Below are 20857 nucleotides of genomic sequence, written 5' to 3' on the forward strand. Positions count from 1 at the left end.
TGCTACCCTCCATTCCACCATAATGTCACCATGTATACGCTTACTTATTAAATTTTATTTCCCTAAATTACTTTCAAATTGTGCTGAAATGAAAGAGCAAAGCTGTCCTTCAACCTGACTTCTCCTTTAAACCATATATTAAAAGTCACCATGGCCCTAGCCAATTTGGCTCAGTGGATAGAGCGTTGGCCTGTCGACCAAAGGGTCCCAGGTTTGATTCAGAACAAGGGCACATACCTTGGTTGCAGGCTTCTCCCTGGCCGGGCCTCGATTGGGGCACATGCAGGAGGCAATTAATCAATATGTTTCTCTCATATCAATGTTTCTGTCTTTCCCTCTCTCTTCCGCTTTCTCTAAAAATCAATGGGAAAATACTCTTATGTGAGGATTAACAACAACAATAAAAAGTTACCTTGGAGTGTTCCTCTCAACCTGTAGCTGGTTTAAGAGTTCTCATTTGTCAAGAAAAGTTGTCAGGGAGGAAATGAGATGAGAAGGAGAAAATCTCTAATTTGTCATCAATAAAATAAATCAGGAAATAACCTTTAATCTAAGAGTAGAATTTACCGATTTAGTCATTTATTTGCAAAATTGATGGAAATTGTTAACAAGAAGTTAATTGATTTAAGTCACCTGATTACCAGTTAATTAACCACACTGACTTAATTTTCTTTGAAAACATCAACTCATCATTTACAAAGTGTCAAGGGGTAAATCATCAAATAAAAAATAAACCTCTGTCCTCCTCTTCAAAGGAGATTTCTTGAGTGTGTTTTCTTTGCAGATTCCAATCTAGCAATGAGCAGAGTTTGGGAAATCTTTGGTGTGGATATATTGAAAGAGCTGCTATCTTTCCAGAGTCTTTTCCTCCATTATGATTTTTAAAAAGAAAAAGAAAAACAGCTTTGCAAGCTTACCATCCATGTCATTTTGAATTATTCCAAAAATGAGCTAGGAACACTTATTGAATAAAAACTGAACAAGCAAAAGGTAATTGAGACTTTCATGAGAAAGTGAGTTGTTATTATTTAAAAAAAAAAAAAAAAAGAAAGAAAAAAGAAATTAAAATCTACTATTTGCTGGGTATGACTACAAAAGGATAGCATACAGGAATTGGGGGAGGTGCTTGAACTGTTCGGTATTCAATTTTATAGGACTATACACATGCAAAGTCTATTTTAGTCTGAATTACTCTTATAAATAAAAATAAAACATTTCACTCATGTCAATACTCAAAGCCTATCCCTATGCAAACTATAAAATCTTATTCCTTTTTACAGATAGAAAAATTAAGACCAACCGCTTCTTCCCACCTCCAACCCCCATTCATAAAGGGGAGGGGTGTCCTCAGAAAACCAGTCTTGTTGTAGACAATCATAAAGAATATATCCTATGTGTCTCATGTTCATCCAGTTCTCAATTAGTTAGTAGGTCCACTGCTTCTCTGCAAGAAAAATAGAGCCATTTGTCTTTGACCTACTCATGTACCCATCGTGCAAGGAGGCTTCGGAGGGACCGAAGTCCAGGTCACTGTGACAAATGCTTAGACCTCCTTCAGGAAAGAGATCTGAGGCCTTAAATAAAACACCTTTTCACTTCCCTTCATTTTCTCGCTCCTTCAAAATCACAGCAAAATGCTTGAAAAATAAATCTGGATTACAGTGGGATTTTGTGGTACCTATTCATAAATCAGCAACAACGATTAAAGACCTTTTTGATTCCCCTTACAGGATACACTATGCATCCTTCTTAGCGCAAGCCCTGCTTAGCTCAGGGCCCCATGTTTCTCTTGTCTGCTCTGCTGGGCTTAATTATTTACAGCAAGAATCATCTAACTTTTGCTGTCTTCCAGTTAGTACGTTCAATTTTTAAACCGTGCATTTTGTTTTTCACTAGAATCTCAACTTCCAATGATTACTTAGCAAATTCTTTCAACACCTCACTGCACCAAATATTAGGGAAGAAGTAAATTTTTATGTCAGAAGTGAACTGGGGGGGAAAAGATGAAAGTCTTGGTACATAGAAATTAACTATTTAGCAATTGGCTTGGAATATGTGTGTTTTACTTTGTTCATTTGAAAATTCTTTTTTTATTGCATGCTAACTTAGGAAAAAACTGGATTTCCTATCAATAATCATCATTATGGGCTAGAAAAATTATAACTTCCATGAACATTAAATCTAAAATCCTCCTCTCAATCTTACCTTGCACGGATGAATCCCTAAGGAATGATTGACAGAGTCTTGCAACTTTATAGCTTTTAAGGTCAATCTCTCCTTTTGTTCAAACAATCCTATTTCAACTGAGTTAACTAGAGAGAGGAGAGCCAGACTAGAAGGTAAGTAGTTCTATCTTTGAGATCCATTTGACAGATTCATAGCAGAAACTCTCCATAAAGCCATCCTAAGAAAAAACAAAGCAATAATACCCTCCCGCCTGCCCCCCCCCCCAAAAAAAAAAAACTGATTTAGGAAAAATAACTAAAAGATGAAGTTGGCTCCCTGTTAAGACTACTTCTCATCTCTGGTACTTACTTTCCTCCTTTCATTCCTCATGAAAATATACCAGTTTTGGGTCTCCTTCTTTCTGAAACTTCCTCTGGCAAACATTTACTGTGCCATTACCATCTCAACTACTTTACCTACTGGGGTAAATATTTCTGTATTTTAACCAGAGTTTCAAGACTGGCTTTAATGGTGGCAGAGTAGACATCTTTGACCAGGGTCAGAGTTGCTTGGGGCCCAAAAGATCCTTCAGCACATCCAGCCCATGGGCAAATGCCTTCTCCATCTCTACAAGAGCAGCCTCCTCAGGCATAAAGAGACTCAGTTCTCACGTGGTTGTTGATCCTTTCTTCTAGGGCTTTGAATAAGAGAACCTGGTGGGAATTTTTTCCTAAATACTAAACAACAGCCCAGCCCAATCAGTGTGGCTCAATGGTTGAGCATCAACCCATGAATCAGGAGATCACAGTTTGATTCCTGGTCAGGGGACAAGCCAAGTTGCGGGCTTGATCCCCAATAGGGGATGTGCAGCAGGCAGCCGATCAATGATTCTCTCTCATCATTGATGTTTCTAGCTCTCTGTCCCTGTCCTTTCCTCTCTCTGAAATCACTAAAAACATATTTTTTTTAAATAAATAAATTTAAAAATTTAAAAAAAAAAAAAAAAAAAACACTAAACAACAACCTTTAAAAATCTCTGCCATCTCTAATGGGAAGTTAGAAGAGAACTCTGACTGAGGGATCTTTTGAACTAAAACATGTCATCACAGAGAAGAGAACATTCCTAAATAATGAAATGAAAATATAGGAGAAAGCTGGCAGACAGGACTCAGTCAGTACCTAAAGAGTACGAAGGCAAAACTGAGTTAAAATAGAAATGTACTCTTCTAACCAATAAACTGTTTAGGACAGGCCTATGTCACAGGAATCTCTCTATCCTTTATTGTGCCTGATTACATCATATCTGGAGCATGAGAAAGTCTCGATCAATGTGTATTGAATGAATGAATGAATAACTGCCAAAAGTAGCACAAAAATGTCCAAGAGTAGGGTTGCAAAGGTACCAACCTCTAAAATGAATTTACCTTGTTATAATATGAGCCTCACTAAATGAGGCTTTGTTTGAAAGAGGCATTTTTTCCTACCAATTCACAGTGATAACATGGAAGAAATAAGGGCTCTGGGTTCAAGTCCTGATTCCACCACTTAGTAACTGGATGGCTTTGGGCAAATTACCTTGCCTTTCTTTGCCTTGGTCCTTTACTCATAAAATTTGATGAAAAAGCAAGTAAAATAATAATAATACCTGTAAAACACTTAGGATTGTGTTAGGCACATAGAAAGCACTCCAAAAAAAATTTAGCCTTCATTATTCTAGTTCGTTCCCTCATCTATCTATACATGCATATAACTGAGCCATTCATCTGCCTATGGCCTCTTTGGCCGTGGTTGTATATGGAGTCCTTGAAAGAACGGGATCTAAAGTGAAAAAGATTGTGCTCAGGGGACAAGCAGCCCTGGGCATTTTTCAGCAGTTTGGGGCTCTCTTCAGTTAAACTCATTTTTCCTTCATTCATCAGGAACAAGATCCATGAACTTGACATGTTCTTTCCACCATAGTCCATGCCACCTCTCTGAATGGGGAAACCACTCCCCTCTTCAAAGAGGGCTTTTTGTCTGAACAAGGCTGTTTTCACCATGCCATGGTCTCAGACAGCTTTCTTCTGTGTTCTGTTTAAATACAGAATGACAGTCCACTCACATAACTTCCAAAGGCTCTGACTTATCTTTTTGTAAAGGATACTGTAACAAATCTATACCAATAAGAGCAAAATGACTCATTCTGAATGTAGGGGATTCTCTCAAGTTAACTAGTTGTCTGGGATGGAAGTGAAAAAGACTGACACAGAATCAGTTACTCTGAAATGCCTTGGGAATCTGCAGTAATTGGGGGCAGTGAGGCAGAGGAAAGGGGAAAGTCAAATGAAGAGAAGGAGCGTTGCTAAGCCACTTGTTTTGATAAAGACTGCAATGTTCTTTTTTCTCTATCAGGTCTTGATGGGGCCTCTAGGATCCTGGGGGATTGAAGGGCTGTCAATACCAGAGACATGGTAATAAACCAAGAATTCCCCTTCTTAGATTTAGCATTCCTGGTGGCACCTATCCATTCATTCTTCTTATATACCAGAGTGGGCAAAAGTAGGTTTACAGTTGTTCATATGGAAAAAGGCATTCAGGTTATGTTTATTACAATGGCTTTATTAACTCAAAAGAATGTTGCAATGGCACAGTGTACTTACTTTTGCCTACCCCCTGTACTTATTTAGCCCTATTCTGGACACTAAGGATAAGGCAATGAATAAAAAGGATAAAAACCCCTGCCATGGTGAACTTTACATTTTAGGGATTGAAAGACAAAAGCGAATACATAAGCAAAGTGCAATAGAAAATATAAATCATTAAAGAATCAGAAGGCCACACTGAGAAGCTGACCTATGGAAGGCAAGAAGCAAGTAATGCATAATCTGAGGCAAGAGCTCTCAGGAAGAGAGAAAGCAAGTATAAAGCCATTTAAGGAGCTCACCAAATGGGGTCGGGGGGCAAGGATATCCTGCATCTAGAGCATTGTGAGTGGAGAGAAGGTCAGGGAGGTGATATGGAGGCCAGTTGGTTAGGATCCTGTGGACCATTGTAAGGACTTATACTGTGACTCTCTATGAGATGGGAAGCTACAGAAGACACACCCAATGTCTTCTTCAAGGACTTTCTACATGCACTCAGTTCTTCTGGCGTGCACATCAGTGTAGAAAGGTACCTCCTCAAGCTCATGCTTTTCCCAGGACAGGCCACATCTAGAAACTAAGGAAGGCCTCACACAGAACACTCTCATAGCCAACTCCTGCTCCCGAGACCCCCACTATGTTGACTAAGGCCTTGTCATAGTTCACCTTCTGCCCATCTCTGCTCCCTTCCTTTTCCTTCGAACATCAATCTTAATTAACATACATCTGCACTCCAAACTCCATCGCAATGTCTATTTCTAGACAACCGAATTTGTATATGACAGAAACCAATTGAGTTTTTGAGCAGAGGAGTGACATGATCTGACTGGTGTTCTAAAAGGATATTGAAAGTAGAAAAAAGAAGCCCTACCGGTGTGACTCAGTGGTTGAGTGTCAACCTATGAACTAGGAGGTCACTGTTCAACTGATGGTCAGGGCACATGCCCAGATTTCAGGTTTATCCCCAGTACGGGGCATGCAGGAAGCAGCCGATCAATGATTCTCTCCCATCATTGATGTTTATCCCTGTCCCCTTACGTAAATAGAGGGGACAGAAAGAAACTATTGCAATAATCCAGGTAAGAGGTGACAGTGACTTGTATCAGTGTAGTAGAGGTTAAAACGGTGAAAAGTGATTGAACTCTAGATATATTTTTTTAAGATTGAAATATGGGATTTTCCTGATAGATTTGAATATAAGATATACAAGGTTTGGAGTCTGAGCAAGGCTGAAGCAGCCATTTATTAGGATGGGGAAGTCTAGCAAGTCTGAGGCACTGGTGGAGATGAGTTCAGTTTTGGACATAAGTCTGAGGTGACTATTGGACAGCCAGGTGATTATATCAAACTAGAGGTCCAGTGCATGAATTCATGCACCAGTGGGGTCCCTCTGCCTGGCCTATGGGGTTGGGCCAAAACCAGCTCTGCGATATCCCCCGAGGGTCCCTGATTGCTAGAAGACACAGGCCAAGTGAAGGGACCCTACTGGTGCACAATCGGGGCTGGGGAGAGGTGCAGAAGGTTGGCCAGCAGGGGAAATACCAAGGAAGGGCCCCAGGGTGTGTCTCACTCAGTGCCAATCAGCCAGACCCCAGCAGCAAGCTAACCTACAGGTTGGAGTGTCTGGCCCTTGGTGGTCAGTGTATGCCATAATGAGCTGTTGAGTGGCCTTAGCACATCATTAGCATGTTACTCTTTGATTGGTTAAACAAACAGACGCTTAACATATTAGGCTTTTATTATCTAGGACTAGTGTCCCAGTGCATAAAATTGGGGTCGGGGGGGCAAGGATATCACTTGCAGGGGAGGGGTGTCCCATAGCCTGGCCTGCATCCTCTCCAATCTGGGACCCCTCAGGACATCCCTCACTATCCAGGACCACTGTCTCCTAACCACTCTCCTGCCTGCCTGCCTGATTGCCCCTAACCACTCTTCCTGTCTGCCTGCTAACCCCCAACTGCCCCCCCACTAGTATCAACAGACTATGAGTCTCAAGTGGAGTCAATGAAGAGCAAAACAAACAATTAAGACACAAACGGTGGCTAAAGGAAGGGTTGTCATCTTGACCAAGAAAGAAGATGGCCAGGAGTGAGGGAAGTACTTCATATCACCTTCAAATAAAAAAAATAAAAATAAAAAAGTAGTTTTCCTTGTTACTATAACTACCTTGTAATGTCAACAACCAAAAGAAAGAACTGCCTGGCCAGCATGGCTCAGTGGTGGAGAATGAGGTTTGATTACCCATCAAGGCACATGCCTGGGGTGTGGGATCAATTAGGGGGCATGCAAGAGGCAACTGATTAATGATTCTCTCTCATCATTGATGTTTCTATCTCTTTCTCCCTCTCCCTTACTCTTGGGAATCAATATTTAAAGGCAGGTGGGAAGGAGGGAGGGAGGGAGGGAGGGAGGGAGGGAGGACTGATTTACCAGAGTACAATTCAGTGCCACTGAGAGGAACTTATTGTGCCGAATTATTTCATCTGAGTTTCAGTTTACAAAAATAAAAACGATAGGTTATCTAGACCCAAACTGTCTAACCCTCAGAATCTCCTGGAAAAGCTAAAAAAAAAAAAAAAAAAAAAAAAGTCCCATACTGTTGATTTTATACGTATAGGTTTTGGCCTAAGAATCTATATACTTTTTTTTTAAATATATTTTTATTGATTTTACACAGAGAGGAATTGAGAGGAATAGAGAGTTAGAAACGTCGATAAGAGAGAAACATCGACTAGCTGCCTCTTGCCCACCCCCGAATGGGGATGTGCCCGCAACCAATGTACATGCCCTTGACCAGAATCGAACCCAGGACCTTTCAGTCTGCAGGCTGATGCTCTATCCACTGAGCCAAACTGGTTTCGGTAGAATCTATATACTTTTTAAAGCTCCCCAGGTAATTTTGGTGATATGCCAAGTTTGGAGAGCTAGTTGACTTCTATCCAGGGTCCATATCAATTATAATATTCCATAGGTTGTGATGAAAGAACGTTGATGAGAACATAACTGAAATCTTCTCAAAGTTGAATTGCCGCTGGGTTAAACAAGCATGTAGCCCCATTTGCCCTGGCAGCTATAACGACAATATGGAAAGCCACACTGAAGACAAAACTGAAACCTAGAGGGGAGTAGAGGCAAGAACACAAAGAAAGAGAACTGGAGCCCTGACTGCACCTCACCTGAACCCCTCACTGCCACAGAAGTTTTACTTACATGAGCCAATAAATACCCTTGATTGTTTAAGCCAGTTCACAGTAGGTTTTTATTTCTTGTTTCTTTCAATAAAAAGTATCCTCCACAGCCTTCCCCACATTGAAATTAAATTGTTGTGGAAGTACAAGTAGGGTTTTCTTTTTTAGTAAGGTTATAATGCAGGCATGATTGACATATTTCAGAGAAAACACTTTTCATTCTTAAATTTAAGTTTATTTGAGAATTTCCCTATGAAATAAATTCTTTTTTTAATTTTGGCCTTTACTCGGAAAAGCTTCTCCTTGTTAATGAGATTAAAAACCAAAGAATGGGACCCAAAGAATTGACAAGCAGATCTCTGACACTCTAAGACTGGATGTTTTTATATAAGAACCCAAGAGAGTCTAGCATAACAGAACTCAGAATTGTGGCTACTGTCTTATTCCCCATTTTCAGGTTTTCTCAAAACCCATTGGAACCTCAAAAATAAATACAGTAGGTCCTCGAGTTATGTCGGAGATCGGAACCCACTTACACATACACATCAGTAATGAAGTGAAACAGTAAAAAACTTTAAAAGACATAACAATTCCTGACTTTTACTAATGGTAAAGAAATAATAAAAAGCATAAAGCACATATGTACATAAATAAATGGGAAAGGGCGAAGAAACCATGCAATGACATACGTCAAATCTGATGTAACCCAAGGACTGCCTGTATGTTGTAATGTGAATCAGTAGGTCAGTGAGTAAAGTTACTAAGAATCTGCATGTGTTATTGGTTGGTAGTACATAACTTAAAGGAAACCTCTAGTGTTGCTTACAAACTTTGATTTCAAAATTTGGAGAATAAACAAGCCATTGTGTCCATGGTAACAGTGGTTTAACTTTTCAATGAACAGAATGGTAATCACATTTCCTCCTTTCATTCATTTCTCACTGTTTCCAATAACCTTAGGGGTCAGGCATGACCTCAGGGTTAATGACCAAAAGCTTAGGAATTTCAACATGAAACTTGGCACTGTCTAACCTGACATTTTCTCAGAGAGGCTTATATTTTCTTGCATTATGCTTTGGCATTGTCCAGTTAACCACCTCACTTTTGGAATGATGTTTTTAGTTTCCCAGCACATGCTATAAGAAACATATATAAATTAAAACAAAGTAACAATCATCATTGAGTGTATGTGTTGGGAATTTCTGAATTAATTTTGGAATGTGTGAAAGATAACTGTTCTACCATATTTAGAAAAAAAATCTCTAGAGTAAATGCTAGTGACTCTTGGGTTTGCACCAAGATATATTCTGTCTTCATAAAGCATCTTAATGTCTCCAAACCCTTCTCTCTACTCCATCTCATAGCTGAGGTCTAGTGCCTAGGATTCACTAAAAAAAAAATGAAATCATACAATACATTCAAGAGCTCCTTTATTCTGATCTCTCAGCTCAATTTCCAGAACTTTCCTGTCCATCACAAAGGTCTACTTCAAATAAGAACCCTTTATGCTGCAAATAAACCTTCAAGAATTTCTCCTTTCTCCTGTTTTCCTTATAAACTTAAAGTTGCAACCTGATCACATGAACATAAGCACCATGTCTTTGCCTTAATGCTTCCAATACTTTTCCCCCTTCAATTTATTGAGCTATACCAGGACTGCCTGCTCTTGAGTAATTTCTAATTGCTAATAATTTTGTTCTGCCAGTATAAGGTTGGTTTAGTGTTCTCCCATGCACCAAAAGGTCACTGGTTCAATTGCCTATAAGGGTACATGCCCAGGTTGCAGGTTCGGTCTGGTTCAACTGATCCATGTTTCTCTCTCTCTCTCTCTCTCTCTCTCTCTCTCTCTCTCTCTCTCTCTCTCTCTCTCTCTCTCTCTCTCCCCCCCCCCCTCTTTCCCACTTCCTCTCCCTCTCCCTCTCCTCCTCTCTCTCCCTTCTCTTTCCTTCCCTCTTTCTCCCTCTGCCTTCCTCTCTCTCTAAAAGGAATCAAAACAGCCAAAACCAGTTTGGCTCAGTGAATAGAGCATCGGCCTGCAGACTGAAAGGTCCTGGGTTTGATTCCGGTCAAGGGCATGTACATTGGTTGCGAGCACATCCTCAGTGGGGGGTGTGCAAGAAGCAGCTGATCGATGATTCTCTCTCATCGATGTTTCGAATTCTCTATCCCCCTCTCTCTTCCTCTTTGTGAAAAATCAATAAAACATATTTTTAAAAAATAATAATAAAATAAAAGCAATCAAAACATATTTAAGCCTGGCTGGTATTGCTCAGTGGTTGAGTGTCAGACTATAAACCAGAATATCAGTGTTCTATTCCCAGTTGGAACACATGCCAGGTTGCAGGCTCCATCCCCACCTAGAGGCAGCTGATCACTGGTTCTCTCCTTCTCTGATATCAATTTTAAAATTTTTTAAACAGATTTTTCAAAAATTTCTATAGCCTTTTCAAGTCTGTCTTTATATAAAATTTAAATAACATGTTTGTTTTATCTGTTAAGGTGTTCTAGACACTTTTTTTCTTTGTGTGTGTATGTTGTTGTTGTTGTTGTTGTTGTTGTGTTTAGAAAAGCAAGCAAACCCTACCAGCATGGCTCAGTGGTTGAGTGTCAACCTATGGACCAGGAGGTCACAGTTCAATTGCCAGTCAGAGCACATGCTTAGGATGCCAGCTCAATGATTTTGAGGCAGCTGATCAATGATTTTGTCTCATCATTGATGCTTCTATCTATCTCTCCCTCTCCCTTCTTCTCTGAAATCAATAAAAATATATTTTTTTAAAAAGAAAAGAAAAGCAAGCAAGTATTTATTGGTCACAGTAAAAATATACTTAGTAGAGTGAAACAAGGAAGGGCTTAAAAGAAGCAACAGGAGAGCCTAGGCTGGACTGCCTTAGCTCACTGGGAAGTCAGAGAAAAGGATGGGAAATGGGGCCTTAGAGACAGGTTCAGAGGGTTAGCCCAGGATAAGGTGCTGTTGCTCATTGCTTCCCTAGTTGCAAGTCTCATGGGCTCCCTTAGAGCTTAAGGGATGGTGCTTGTGTGGAAGGGGGGAGGGGGGGATGACACAGGTGTGCTCCCTGGAGGGAGAGCACACCTAGACACTTGTTTTTGCAGACCAATACCTATTTATCATTCTCTTGGTAGCTTTACCCGTTTTCCTCTGGGATCCATCCTTTGTCCATGAATCCAGGGACCAAGCATGTAACCCAAGCCTAAGCCATGGACACACTTCATGTCGCTGGATAGAATGACTGATTCTCCAACGACCTACGCAGAACCCCTAAGATGCAACTAATACTGTTGCTAGGAATAAAGACAAAAACTCTTGATTTTTTCTAGCAAACATGACATGAAAGGCTGTGGCTCCAGGAACCATGGGCAATCATCTTGTAGCACCAGAGGGAACACATTTGAAAACAGAGTCATCTCATAACCAGGAAATAGAGAAACCAGATCAGCATGATATAGGCTGGGCCTGCATTTTATAATGCATTGAACTGAATGAAATTGCCAATATTTGACTATTTATAATCTAGATTCTAGATTCTAGAATCACAGCAATCCCACGAGGTTCCACCTAATAGCCCTATCTTTTCAATTATGTATTTCAATAAACTTCCTTTTTTATTTCAAGTACTTTAATTTAGGTTTATGTCATTTATAAACATGGGTCCAGATTAATATGTGAAGTTGTTGCAACCACTAAAATAGCATGTTAACATTCACAAGTGCATCATTCAAACAACTACTTATAAAAAATTAAAATACGTGTTTTACTGAATTTTCAAGGTAGTAAGTGGCAGTCAAGAGTCAAACCCAGCTGAAACCGGTTTGGCTCAATGGATAGAGTGTCGGCTTGGGGACTAAAAGTTCCCGGGTTTGATTCCGGTCAAGGGCATGTACCTTGGTTGCGGGCATATCCCCAGTAGGGGGTGTGCAAGAGGCAGCTGATCGATCACTCTCTCATCGATGTTTCTAACTATCTCTCTCCCTTCCTCTCTGTACAAAATCAATAAAATATATTAAAAAAAAAAAAAAAAATGAGACACCATTTAAAAAAAAAAAAAAGAGTGAAACCCAAATCTAACCCTAAAATCTCACTCTTCCCCATCATCCCACAGTGCTGAGGTTGTTGATAAATCACTTAGGAAACATTTGCACGGGTCTTTGAGAGAGCTGGAGCATTGTTACAGCATAAGTTCTGGACCAAGCTAAGAGCACATGGTGCATGGCTGCATTCATCTATCATAGTTTTCCTCTTAGGCCTGGGACAGGTAACTCATTCAATTTTTTTTAAGGAGATTCACCAAGGGGACAGCTTCAGACCATACCAGATTACAACTCTACACATTCACAAGTAACACACTCAAGGGGCAGACTCAGTGAGCACTAAAGCCCCACTGGGAAGGGGGCTTCCTGCCCCATAGGGTTGTCTCTTGCACAGCTGCTCTTCCACTGTAGTTGCAGCTGGTCCTCACAGCCAATTGGCTTGGAGGTCAGTTCCTCCCAGTGATACCAACAGCAATCAAGGCTCAACTACAAGACACAGAGGTGTACCTAGGTGCCCAGCTCAGATGACTGGGGAGACTGAGCTACTGGGCCCTACAGGACACCTAATAAACAAGGCCACTCTACCAATTCCAAGAGACATAGAAAAGGTCTATCTAATACATAGAAACAAACACAGTGAAGCAGCCAAAATTCAGAGACAAGGAAATCTGTCACAAATGAAAGAAATGGAAACAATCAACCTACTGGATACAGAGTTTAAAACAATGGTTAAAGGTTACTCAAAGATCTTACTAAGAGCTTCAAGAGACTTAATGAGAACTTCAATGGACTTAAAGAGACTTTCAAGGATCTTAGTGAGAACTTCAAAGACATAAAAACAACTAGTCAGAATTAAGCATACACTAACTGAAATAAAATATAATTCACAAGAATTCAACAATAGAATAGAGGATTTCGAGAATCAAAGCAATGATTTGGAATACGAGGAAGCAAAAAAACACCCAATAAGAACAGCAAAAAGAAAAAAAAAAAGAAAAAATATGGAGTATAAGGAGCCCCTAGGATAACTTCAAGCATACCAACATTTGCATTATGGGAGTGCCAGAAAGAGAAGAGAAAGAGCAAAATGTTGAAAACTTTTGAAAAATTAATGACAGAAAACTTCCCCTACCTAATAGAAGAAATACAATCCAGGAAACAGAGTCCCAGACAAGAAGACCCCCACATCCTAGCCAGTTTTGCTCAGTGGATAGGGCATTGGCCTGCAGACTGAAGGGTCTCAGGTTCAATTCCTGTCAAGAGCACATGCCTAAGTTGCAGACTCGATCCCTAGTGGGGAGCGTGCAGGAGGAAGCCAATCAATGATTCTTTTTCATCATTGATGTTTCTATCTCTCTCTTTCTCTCTGAAATCAATCCTACCTAATAAAACTGTAAGATGCAACTTAACCATCACTCCACTACATGCACAAGCCACACCCACCAGCCAATCAGAGCGAGTATGCAAATAAACCCAAGAGAGATGGCTACAGCCACCGAGAGCAGGAGGGAGGCTAGGGCTGCCCCTGGCAATGGAGGAAGCAAAGCTTTCCACACACCCTGGCTGGCCCGGGCCTCCACTCCAGGCATTAAAGTTTCAATTATAGAAGATACATAAATCCTAACAGAAATGGTTGCCAGCCACAGAGCGAGCAAGAGGCTTGGCTCTGCTCCAGGCTACAAAGTTTCAATTGTAGAAGGTAAATAAATCCCAAATACCAGCGTCTCTGTTGGGGGGGAGGGGGGGGAGGGGCACGCAAGGGAATCCCCCCCATCTGGGATACCCTTCAGGGCAAACCAGACAGCCCCCACCCGTGCAGCAGGCCTCTATCCTATCTAATAAAAGAGTAATATGCAGATTGACCATCACTCCAACACACAATATGGCTGCCCCATGTGGTCAAAGATCCTGGCTCTATGTGGACACAAGATGGCCAGCAGGGGAGGGAAGTTGGGAGGGACCAGGCCAGCAGAGGAGGGAAGTTGGGGGCAAACAGGCTGGCAGGGGAGCTGTTAGACATCAATCAGGCTGGCATGGGAGTGGTTAGAGGGTGATCAGGTTGGCAGGCAGAAGCAGTTAGGGGCAATCAAGAAGGCAGGCAGGTGAGCAGTTGGGAGCCAGCAGTCCTGGATTGTGAGAGGGATGTCCAACTGCCCATTTAGGCCCGATCCCGGGCAGTCAGATATCCCTCAAGGGGTCCCAGATTGGAGAGGGTGCAGGCTGGGCTGAGGGACACCCCCTCCACCCCGTGCATGAATTTCGTGCACCAGGTCTCTAGTATAAATATGTTATTTTTTTAAAAAGAGAGGACCCCAAAGAGACCCACACTAAGACACATAATTAAAATGGGTTAAGGACAAAGAGAGAATCTTAAAATCAGTAAGAGAAAAGCTGGGGCAGAAACCGAGTGAAGGGAGGCATTGGGAAGAGACATAACTAATACTCTCAACAATAAAGATTTAAAATAAAAATAAAAAAGAAGATTCACCAAGGTTATTTTTTCAACATATTTTGTCTCACCTGATAAGTCAGAACCAAACCCAGGCTGGGGATACTCAAAGAACAGGTATATAAACATTGATAAGTGGAAAGACAAAATGAGGAACCTTGAGATCAGATTTTAGCTTTACTGAAGGCCACCAGCCCTGAGGGCAAAACGTTTAACCTACCCTTCTTTTCACTGTTTTCAGTCCCCTCTCCACCCTCCAGGGTTTACTAACCTATAAAAAATGCAAGTACAATCGCTTCTCGGCCTTTTGGCTAAGATCAAGTGTAAAAATGCAAGTACATTAGTTAATATCTAACTTTGCTTCCAGCTATAACAGTGTACGTTTCTATTGAAACATGATTGAAGGGAGTTTAAGCAGACACCCAATAAAGACAGGCAAAGAAGAACTTCAAGCAGAGAAAGAGGAGCCAACTGTTGTGAAATAAAAGCAGCAGCAACGGATCAGAGACTTGAGACGTGATGGTCCAAAGATTGCAACCTTTTTAAACAAATAAATGTTACTGGAAGATGGAATTGTAAAAGCTGATACTAACTATTGTATAAAGGGCATAACCAAATTTTTATTGGGTAAAAGAATATAACTTTGTTAAAGATCAATACCATTGTCTCAAAAAAGTTTCAAATCAAATCCTTGGATCTGGGAATTCCTCAAAGAATTTCTCAAAGAAAAATACTTAAAGACTGTGTGCATTTGGAAACTGGGAATATGAATAGTAAATAAAAGAATACATTACTTTTAAGTCCTGGTCAATATAATAAATAAATATAATTTCTAATTTATGCTCAATGTATGCATGTCTTACACCTTACACCACGTGTCAAAGTACTTTTATCTCTTTAGGTTGATAAAATGCCACAGAATAAATTATCTTATATCAATTTTTAAAAAATATTTTTGTATTGATTTCAGAGAGGAAGGGAGAGGGGAGAGAAACCTCAATGATGAGAGAGAATCATTGATTGGCTGCCTCCTTTATGCCCCGTGCTGGGGCTCAAGCTTGCAACCTGGACATGTGCCCTTGACTGGAATCAAACCCGGGACCCTTCAGCTCTAACCACTAAGCAAAACCAGCTAGGGCTCTTATCACATAAATTTTGCAGATAAGTAATCTGAACCATGCAAAATGAAGTGGCTTCCCCAAGGTCACACAGCTAGAAAATGACAAAGTCTTTGGGCACCAGAATTCAGGCTTTCCCAAGTTTTTTTCTTAAAAAGCATTATACAGCCCTGGCTGGCTTGGCTCAGTGGTTGATTTCTGGTCAAGAGCACTTGGTTGCAGGTTCATCCTGCATTCAAAAGGCAATCAATCAATGTGTCTCTCTCACCTCTCACATTAATATTTCTTCTCTCCCCTCTGCCCCCCACCCCCACCCTGCCACCTTCCCTTTCATTCCCTCTAAAAATCTATGGGGGAAAAGACATCCTTGGGTGAGGACTTTTTAAAAAAAAAAAAGAGGGGGGGGGGAGGAGAAGCACTATACAAAATGAGGAAAATGCAAATAATTTTTAGCTATAGATATACTATAATTTTTAAAAGACTAAGCATAAAATATTCAGAGGTCTTTTCTAATTTTTAATAATGCAAAGTTTGCAGTAAGATCTTACCTAAAATGTGGTGCTAGCATAAGGGCATTTACAATATAATCAGTTAGAATCAATATAACATGAATCTAAAAACCTCCCAGGTTGAGGACATTCAGAGAACAAGCATGTAAAAATGATCAAGCAGTAAGACTAGGGGTGAGGATACTTGGATTTGGGTCATAGAAGCCTGGAGAAGATTGCTGAAAAAAATACCCAGATACAGAGCAGCAAGCGGATATTATCAAACATGGCAAAGACATACAAAAGGCCCAGCTTCTTTAGTAACCTCACACATCGATGGTAACTTAAAGAGCGTAACATTTTTAGTACAAGAGAGAAGAAACAGAGACAGAGAGAGGGCCATCCTTTAGCAGTTAAATTATAGCCCCTGCAGTCAGAATCTCTTGGATTTGCCCCACAGTCCTGTCATTTTCTAGCAGTGCCATCTTGGGCAAGTTACTTAATTGCTCTGTGTCTCCATTTCCCCTCTGTAAAACAGGGAGAGTAAGAGTGCTTCCTTCAAAGGGGTACTATGAAGATCAGATGAGTCAATAAATATAAAGTACTTAGAACAAGACCTGCCACATAGATATTATATAGATAGAGAGAGAGAGAGAGAGAGAGAGAGAGAGAGAGAGATCTAAACTACCAAGAAAAGTAAGTACCAATCATTTGATGACTAAACTACCAACCGGAGAGAATTTATGTTTGTGTTTGGTTATACGAGGACAATGCAAATGTATCCCAGATGAATCCAGACAAGGTTTCCTTTTGCCAGGCACTGACAGGGACATATAGTAAATCCTATGGCTATAGTTAGGACATGGGATATATATAACCCATGGGATATATATATATATATAACACAGAGAGGATTTATTATTGTAGAAAGTTTGCACCCCTCCGAGGGTGCAAACTTTCTACAATAATAAATCCTCTCTGTGTTACACTGGAAAGGTGTTCAAAGAATTATTAAGTCTCCTCCCTTTCCAAAGATTTTTACAAGACCGGTGGGATTTGCTGGCCTTTCCAAATCTTCTTCCCAGGAAGTCTGAAATGGGCATTGCTAGGAGTTGCTGTATAATTACTTAGTTGATTCTAAGGAGCTTACGTTAAGAAGTGAAGGAAAAAAGCAGATTAACCATTTGAATACATGTCACGGCCCATCCACAAGCCCCCCCCTCCCCCCGCCGTCTCTCCACCGCAAATGGGGGCTTCTACACTCCCCATCAACCTCCAATACGTGATCCAGGAAAATCAATTTATTGCTTTGGCTAATCCTCCAACAATAGGGGTTTCATTTTCATTGTAGGGCAATTAAGTTGTCCAACGAGAAGAAGCAGGAGGGGAAATAGGGAGAGGGGTCTCTCCCATCCCCACAGACAGCTTCGTTCCCATGAGGCAGCAGCGTCCGCTGTCTGTCTGGTGGTCGGTCACACGCGGCTCCAGGCTGCTACCTAGCAACGCAAAGCCAAGGGGAGAGCTCGCGGGTTCCCCAGCCTCCTCCTCGCCCTTCCCATTCATCCCTGGTGCGCCCTCTCTCTCTCTCTCTCTCTCTCTCTCTCTCTCTCTCTCTCTCTCTCTCTCTCTCTCTCTCCTCCCTCCCTCCCTCCCTCCCTCCCTCCCTCCTTCCCTCTCTCTCTCTCCCTCTTTCCCTCTCGCTCTATCTTCAAGCTCTCTCTCCCCTTCTTCTCTCCATTATCCTCTCTACTTGCTTGTCTTCTCTCTCCTCTTCCCCTCTTACTGCTTTTATTCTATCTCTCTCTTTCTCTGCCTCCGTGTCTGTAAAAAACGTAAACGGCCCGACCACTTGCCAGAAGTTTAAGACGCTCAAAACCAGAAACTTTCCCCTCTCCAGCCCTCCAAACCCTGGCCGCGCAGCGGACGCGCCCCATTCATCAGCACAAAAGCTCCCAGCGCCGGTTTGGAAAGGAAAACCCTGCCAGAAAACGCTCCGGTCTATCAGCCGCCCTCCCAGCCAATCCCGCCGCCCGGCCTTATCTCGGCTGGTAAATGACCTGGATCAGGATGCGGTCTCTGGGGGGTCACCGCGGGACCAGGTTTCCCCGCTGGAAGGAGGGGGCACTGCAGCCCGCAGCCGGGCGCGCCTAGGGATCTCCCCGGCGGGCGCTGCAGGTGGAAGCGCCTCCGCTCCCCGGGGTCCGATCTCAAAGTGCTTTCCCGAGGAGTCGGGACAAACTCCCGTGGAAACAAAGGCGGGATGCCCGTGGGGTGCGCTGTCACCCACACCGGGGGGCACTGCTTTCTCAAGTTTGCGGCTGCTCAGTCCCCACGCGGGCGGAGGAAGGGAGATCCCGCTCGCCCCTCACTGGGCAACCTGAGCGCCCCAGGAGGGAGCCGCAGTCCCGTCCTGCCGCCCGCCCACCCCCCTCAACCCGCTCCACCCCGGCCTCGAGCCCCTCCGCCCGCCGCCCGCCGCCTGGGAAGCCCGGCGCCCCAGCAGCGCGCCGCCCGGCGGGCGCTTACCTTGGCCGCTGGCCGGCCCCAGGCAGGCGGCGAGAGCCAGCAGCAGCGCGCACGCTGCAGCCCCGCGCTCCATCCCGCCGGCCGCCCCGGCCTCGCCGTTCCTTCCCCGGAGGTGGGCGCGCACGGCAGCAGCGCCTCCGCCTGGAGCGCTCGGAGAGACCCGCACCTCGCGGGCTCCTGGGGGCAGGGAACGGGCCCGCCCAGAGCGTCCCGCTTTTCTACCCGCGCCAGTCCCCACCCTCCAGACGGAGGATAAAGCCCTTTAGACCCGGCCGCCCCGGAACTAGCATGCGGGAATCCGGCGGGGCAGGCCCCCTGCCGCCGGCCCGCCCCCTGCACTTTGCAGCGCGGGGAGCAGTGGGACTCGAACATAGGCGCGCGCGCGCACACACACACGCTCACACACACGCTCACACATACACACACACATGCGCGCGCACACACACGCACACACACACGCACTTACACACCGTTGCACACGCTCACAATCACACTGACGCAGTCTCACACACACACACTCTTCAGCCCACGTGCGCGCACCCTTCACCGCTCCACGCCTCCACGCCCAGGCGCACAGACCCTCACAGTCACGCACTCACATGCCAAGACTCACACCGACACCCCGACACGGCGGCACGGCCTCTCCGCACGAGTTGCCTCTGAAATGTGCCACCGACACAGTCTAAGAGAAAAGGGAGAAGAAGGAGGGAAGGAAGGGAGGGAGTCAAGAGCCTGCTGGAGAGCTGGGTGGCCATCCTCCGGTCTGCAATTCCTACGTCCTCTAGGACACCCTGGCTCCCCTCAGAAAGTTGCAGCGCTGACAGGGGGTGCTCTGTGTGTTTCCCTGGGGTGGGGGGGGGGGGTGGGGGTAACCCAGGTTGGGGAGGCGGTTTGGATCCTTGTGTAGGTTTTCCTAAGAACCAGCGCTACAGGTGCCGCAGCTAGACGGCGCTTCTTCCAAGTCTGTTCATTGGGAAGCGAGGTGAGAAGAATGGACATCTTCGCCGTCGTGCTGGCATTTCAAGGAGAAACGCATAAGAGGTTCAGAGAATGCCCATTCCTTGGGCAGCATTAGACTGGTTGGCGGGTGGCAGGGAGGGCCTGGCACTCACCCTCCGAGCGCGGCACGCGCCACCAGAGGCGACAGGGAAATACAGAAGGGCTGGTGCAACCTGGCTCCTGGCCCTGGGCGCCCTGGGCGCGGAGGGGGTGTTCCCGGGCTTAGGGTCGCCCCAGGATCTCCGACACCCCGGTCTCTGGGCCACCTCTGCCCCAGGGCCCCGGGCACTGGGTCCTGGTCCACAGAGTGAGCGAGGAGCCCTCTCCGTCAGCTAACGGGGCTGTGACCGCGGCAGCAGCCCTGTTTCCACCAAATTCCCGGGCAGGGTCCCTCCATCTCACCTCCCCAGGGGCAAGAGCCTGGCAGTGAATGCCACCCTTTCTCTCCAGGGCTCTGCTGCTCCCAATGGCTCGGACCGTGTGCCTTCCGTGTGCTGGGGAGGTCGGTGAAGCTTTGCGGAGCTGGGGGTGGTGGTGGTGGTGGAGGAGGAAAAGGGGCGGCTATAGGTAATATTTTTTGAAACACACAAGGAGAGAGGGGCAAATAGACAAGAAAAAGAAAACTAGGATTTCAAAAGAGAGGGTGTGAGAACGGGCCGGGGAGAGTCGTGGCTTTCTTTAAATCACATTCCTTAATTCGCAGTGTCTGAATTTGGAAATGCAGAGTTCCCTGCTCAAACCACGGAAACGTCCCTAGCCACAGGGTAGCGCAGGGCTGCTCCAAGGAGGAGACAGGACCGGGGACCGGGGCGGGGGGGGGGCGGCCAGGAGGCGGGGGGAGGAGGGAAACGGCGAGGGGGGCGCAAAGCTGCGCTTTGGTCTCCGGGGTGATTTATGCCGGTTCCGGGCGGCCGGGGCGATGGTACGAGACCGCGCCGGGGTCAGGCCACTCCAGCGCTCCCGGGGCGGCTGCATGGCAATGAGCGTCCCGCGCCGCGCGGTGCAAAGAGCGGCGGGCGCTGGCGGGGGGGGGGCGGGGGGGGGTGTCGCCCGGGCCCGCGGGCCGGGGGGTGGGGGGTAAGGGCGGGGGCCGCATGCGTGGACAGGGACGCGGAGGGGGGGGGGTTGGGGGGGCCTCGCTCCCCAGACCCGCGTGGGCGCACGGGGATGCGAGAGCTTGAGCTCCAGTTAGTGTGTGTGCGCGCGCGCACGTCTTTTCACTGTGGCCGCCGGGGCTCCAGGCATTCCTTTC

The 20857-nt window shown here is 44.6% G+C and overlaps 1 protein-coding gene across 1 annotated transcript in view; it reads right to left on the reverse strand.

Annotated features, from left to right (window-relative positions):
* LRP2 (LDL receptor related protein 2) overlaps positions 1-18756 on the reverse strand; it is a 196811-nt gene extending 178055 nt beyond the window's left edge. Inside the window, exon 1 of the mRNA XM_084892365.1 lies at positions 18607-18756. Coding sequence (XP_084748491.1) covers positions 18607-18679 — 73 coding nt within the window. The 5' untranslated portion in view covers positions 18680-18756. The remainder of the gene's footprint in view (positions 1-18606) is intronic.
* Between the last annotated feature and the right edge of the window lie 2101 nt (positions 18757-20857).

The sequence above is a fragment of the Pipistrellus hanaki genome (assembly GCF_964339955.1).
Source record: "Pipistrellus hanaki genome assembly, chromosome: 8".
Classification (NCBI taxonomy): domain Eukaryota; kingdom Metazoa; phylum Chordata; class Mammalia; order Chiroptera; family Vespertilionidae; genus Pipistrellus; species Pipistrellus hanaki.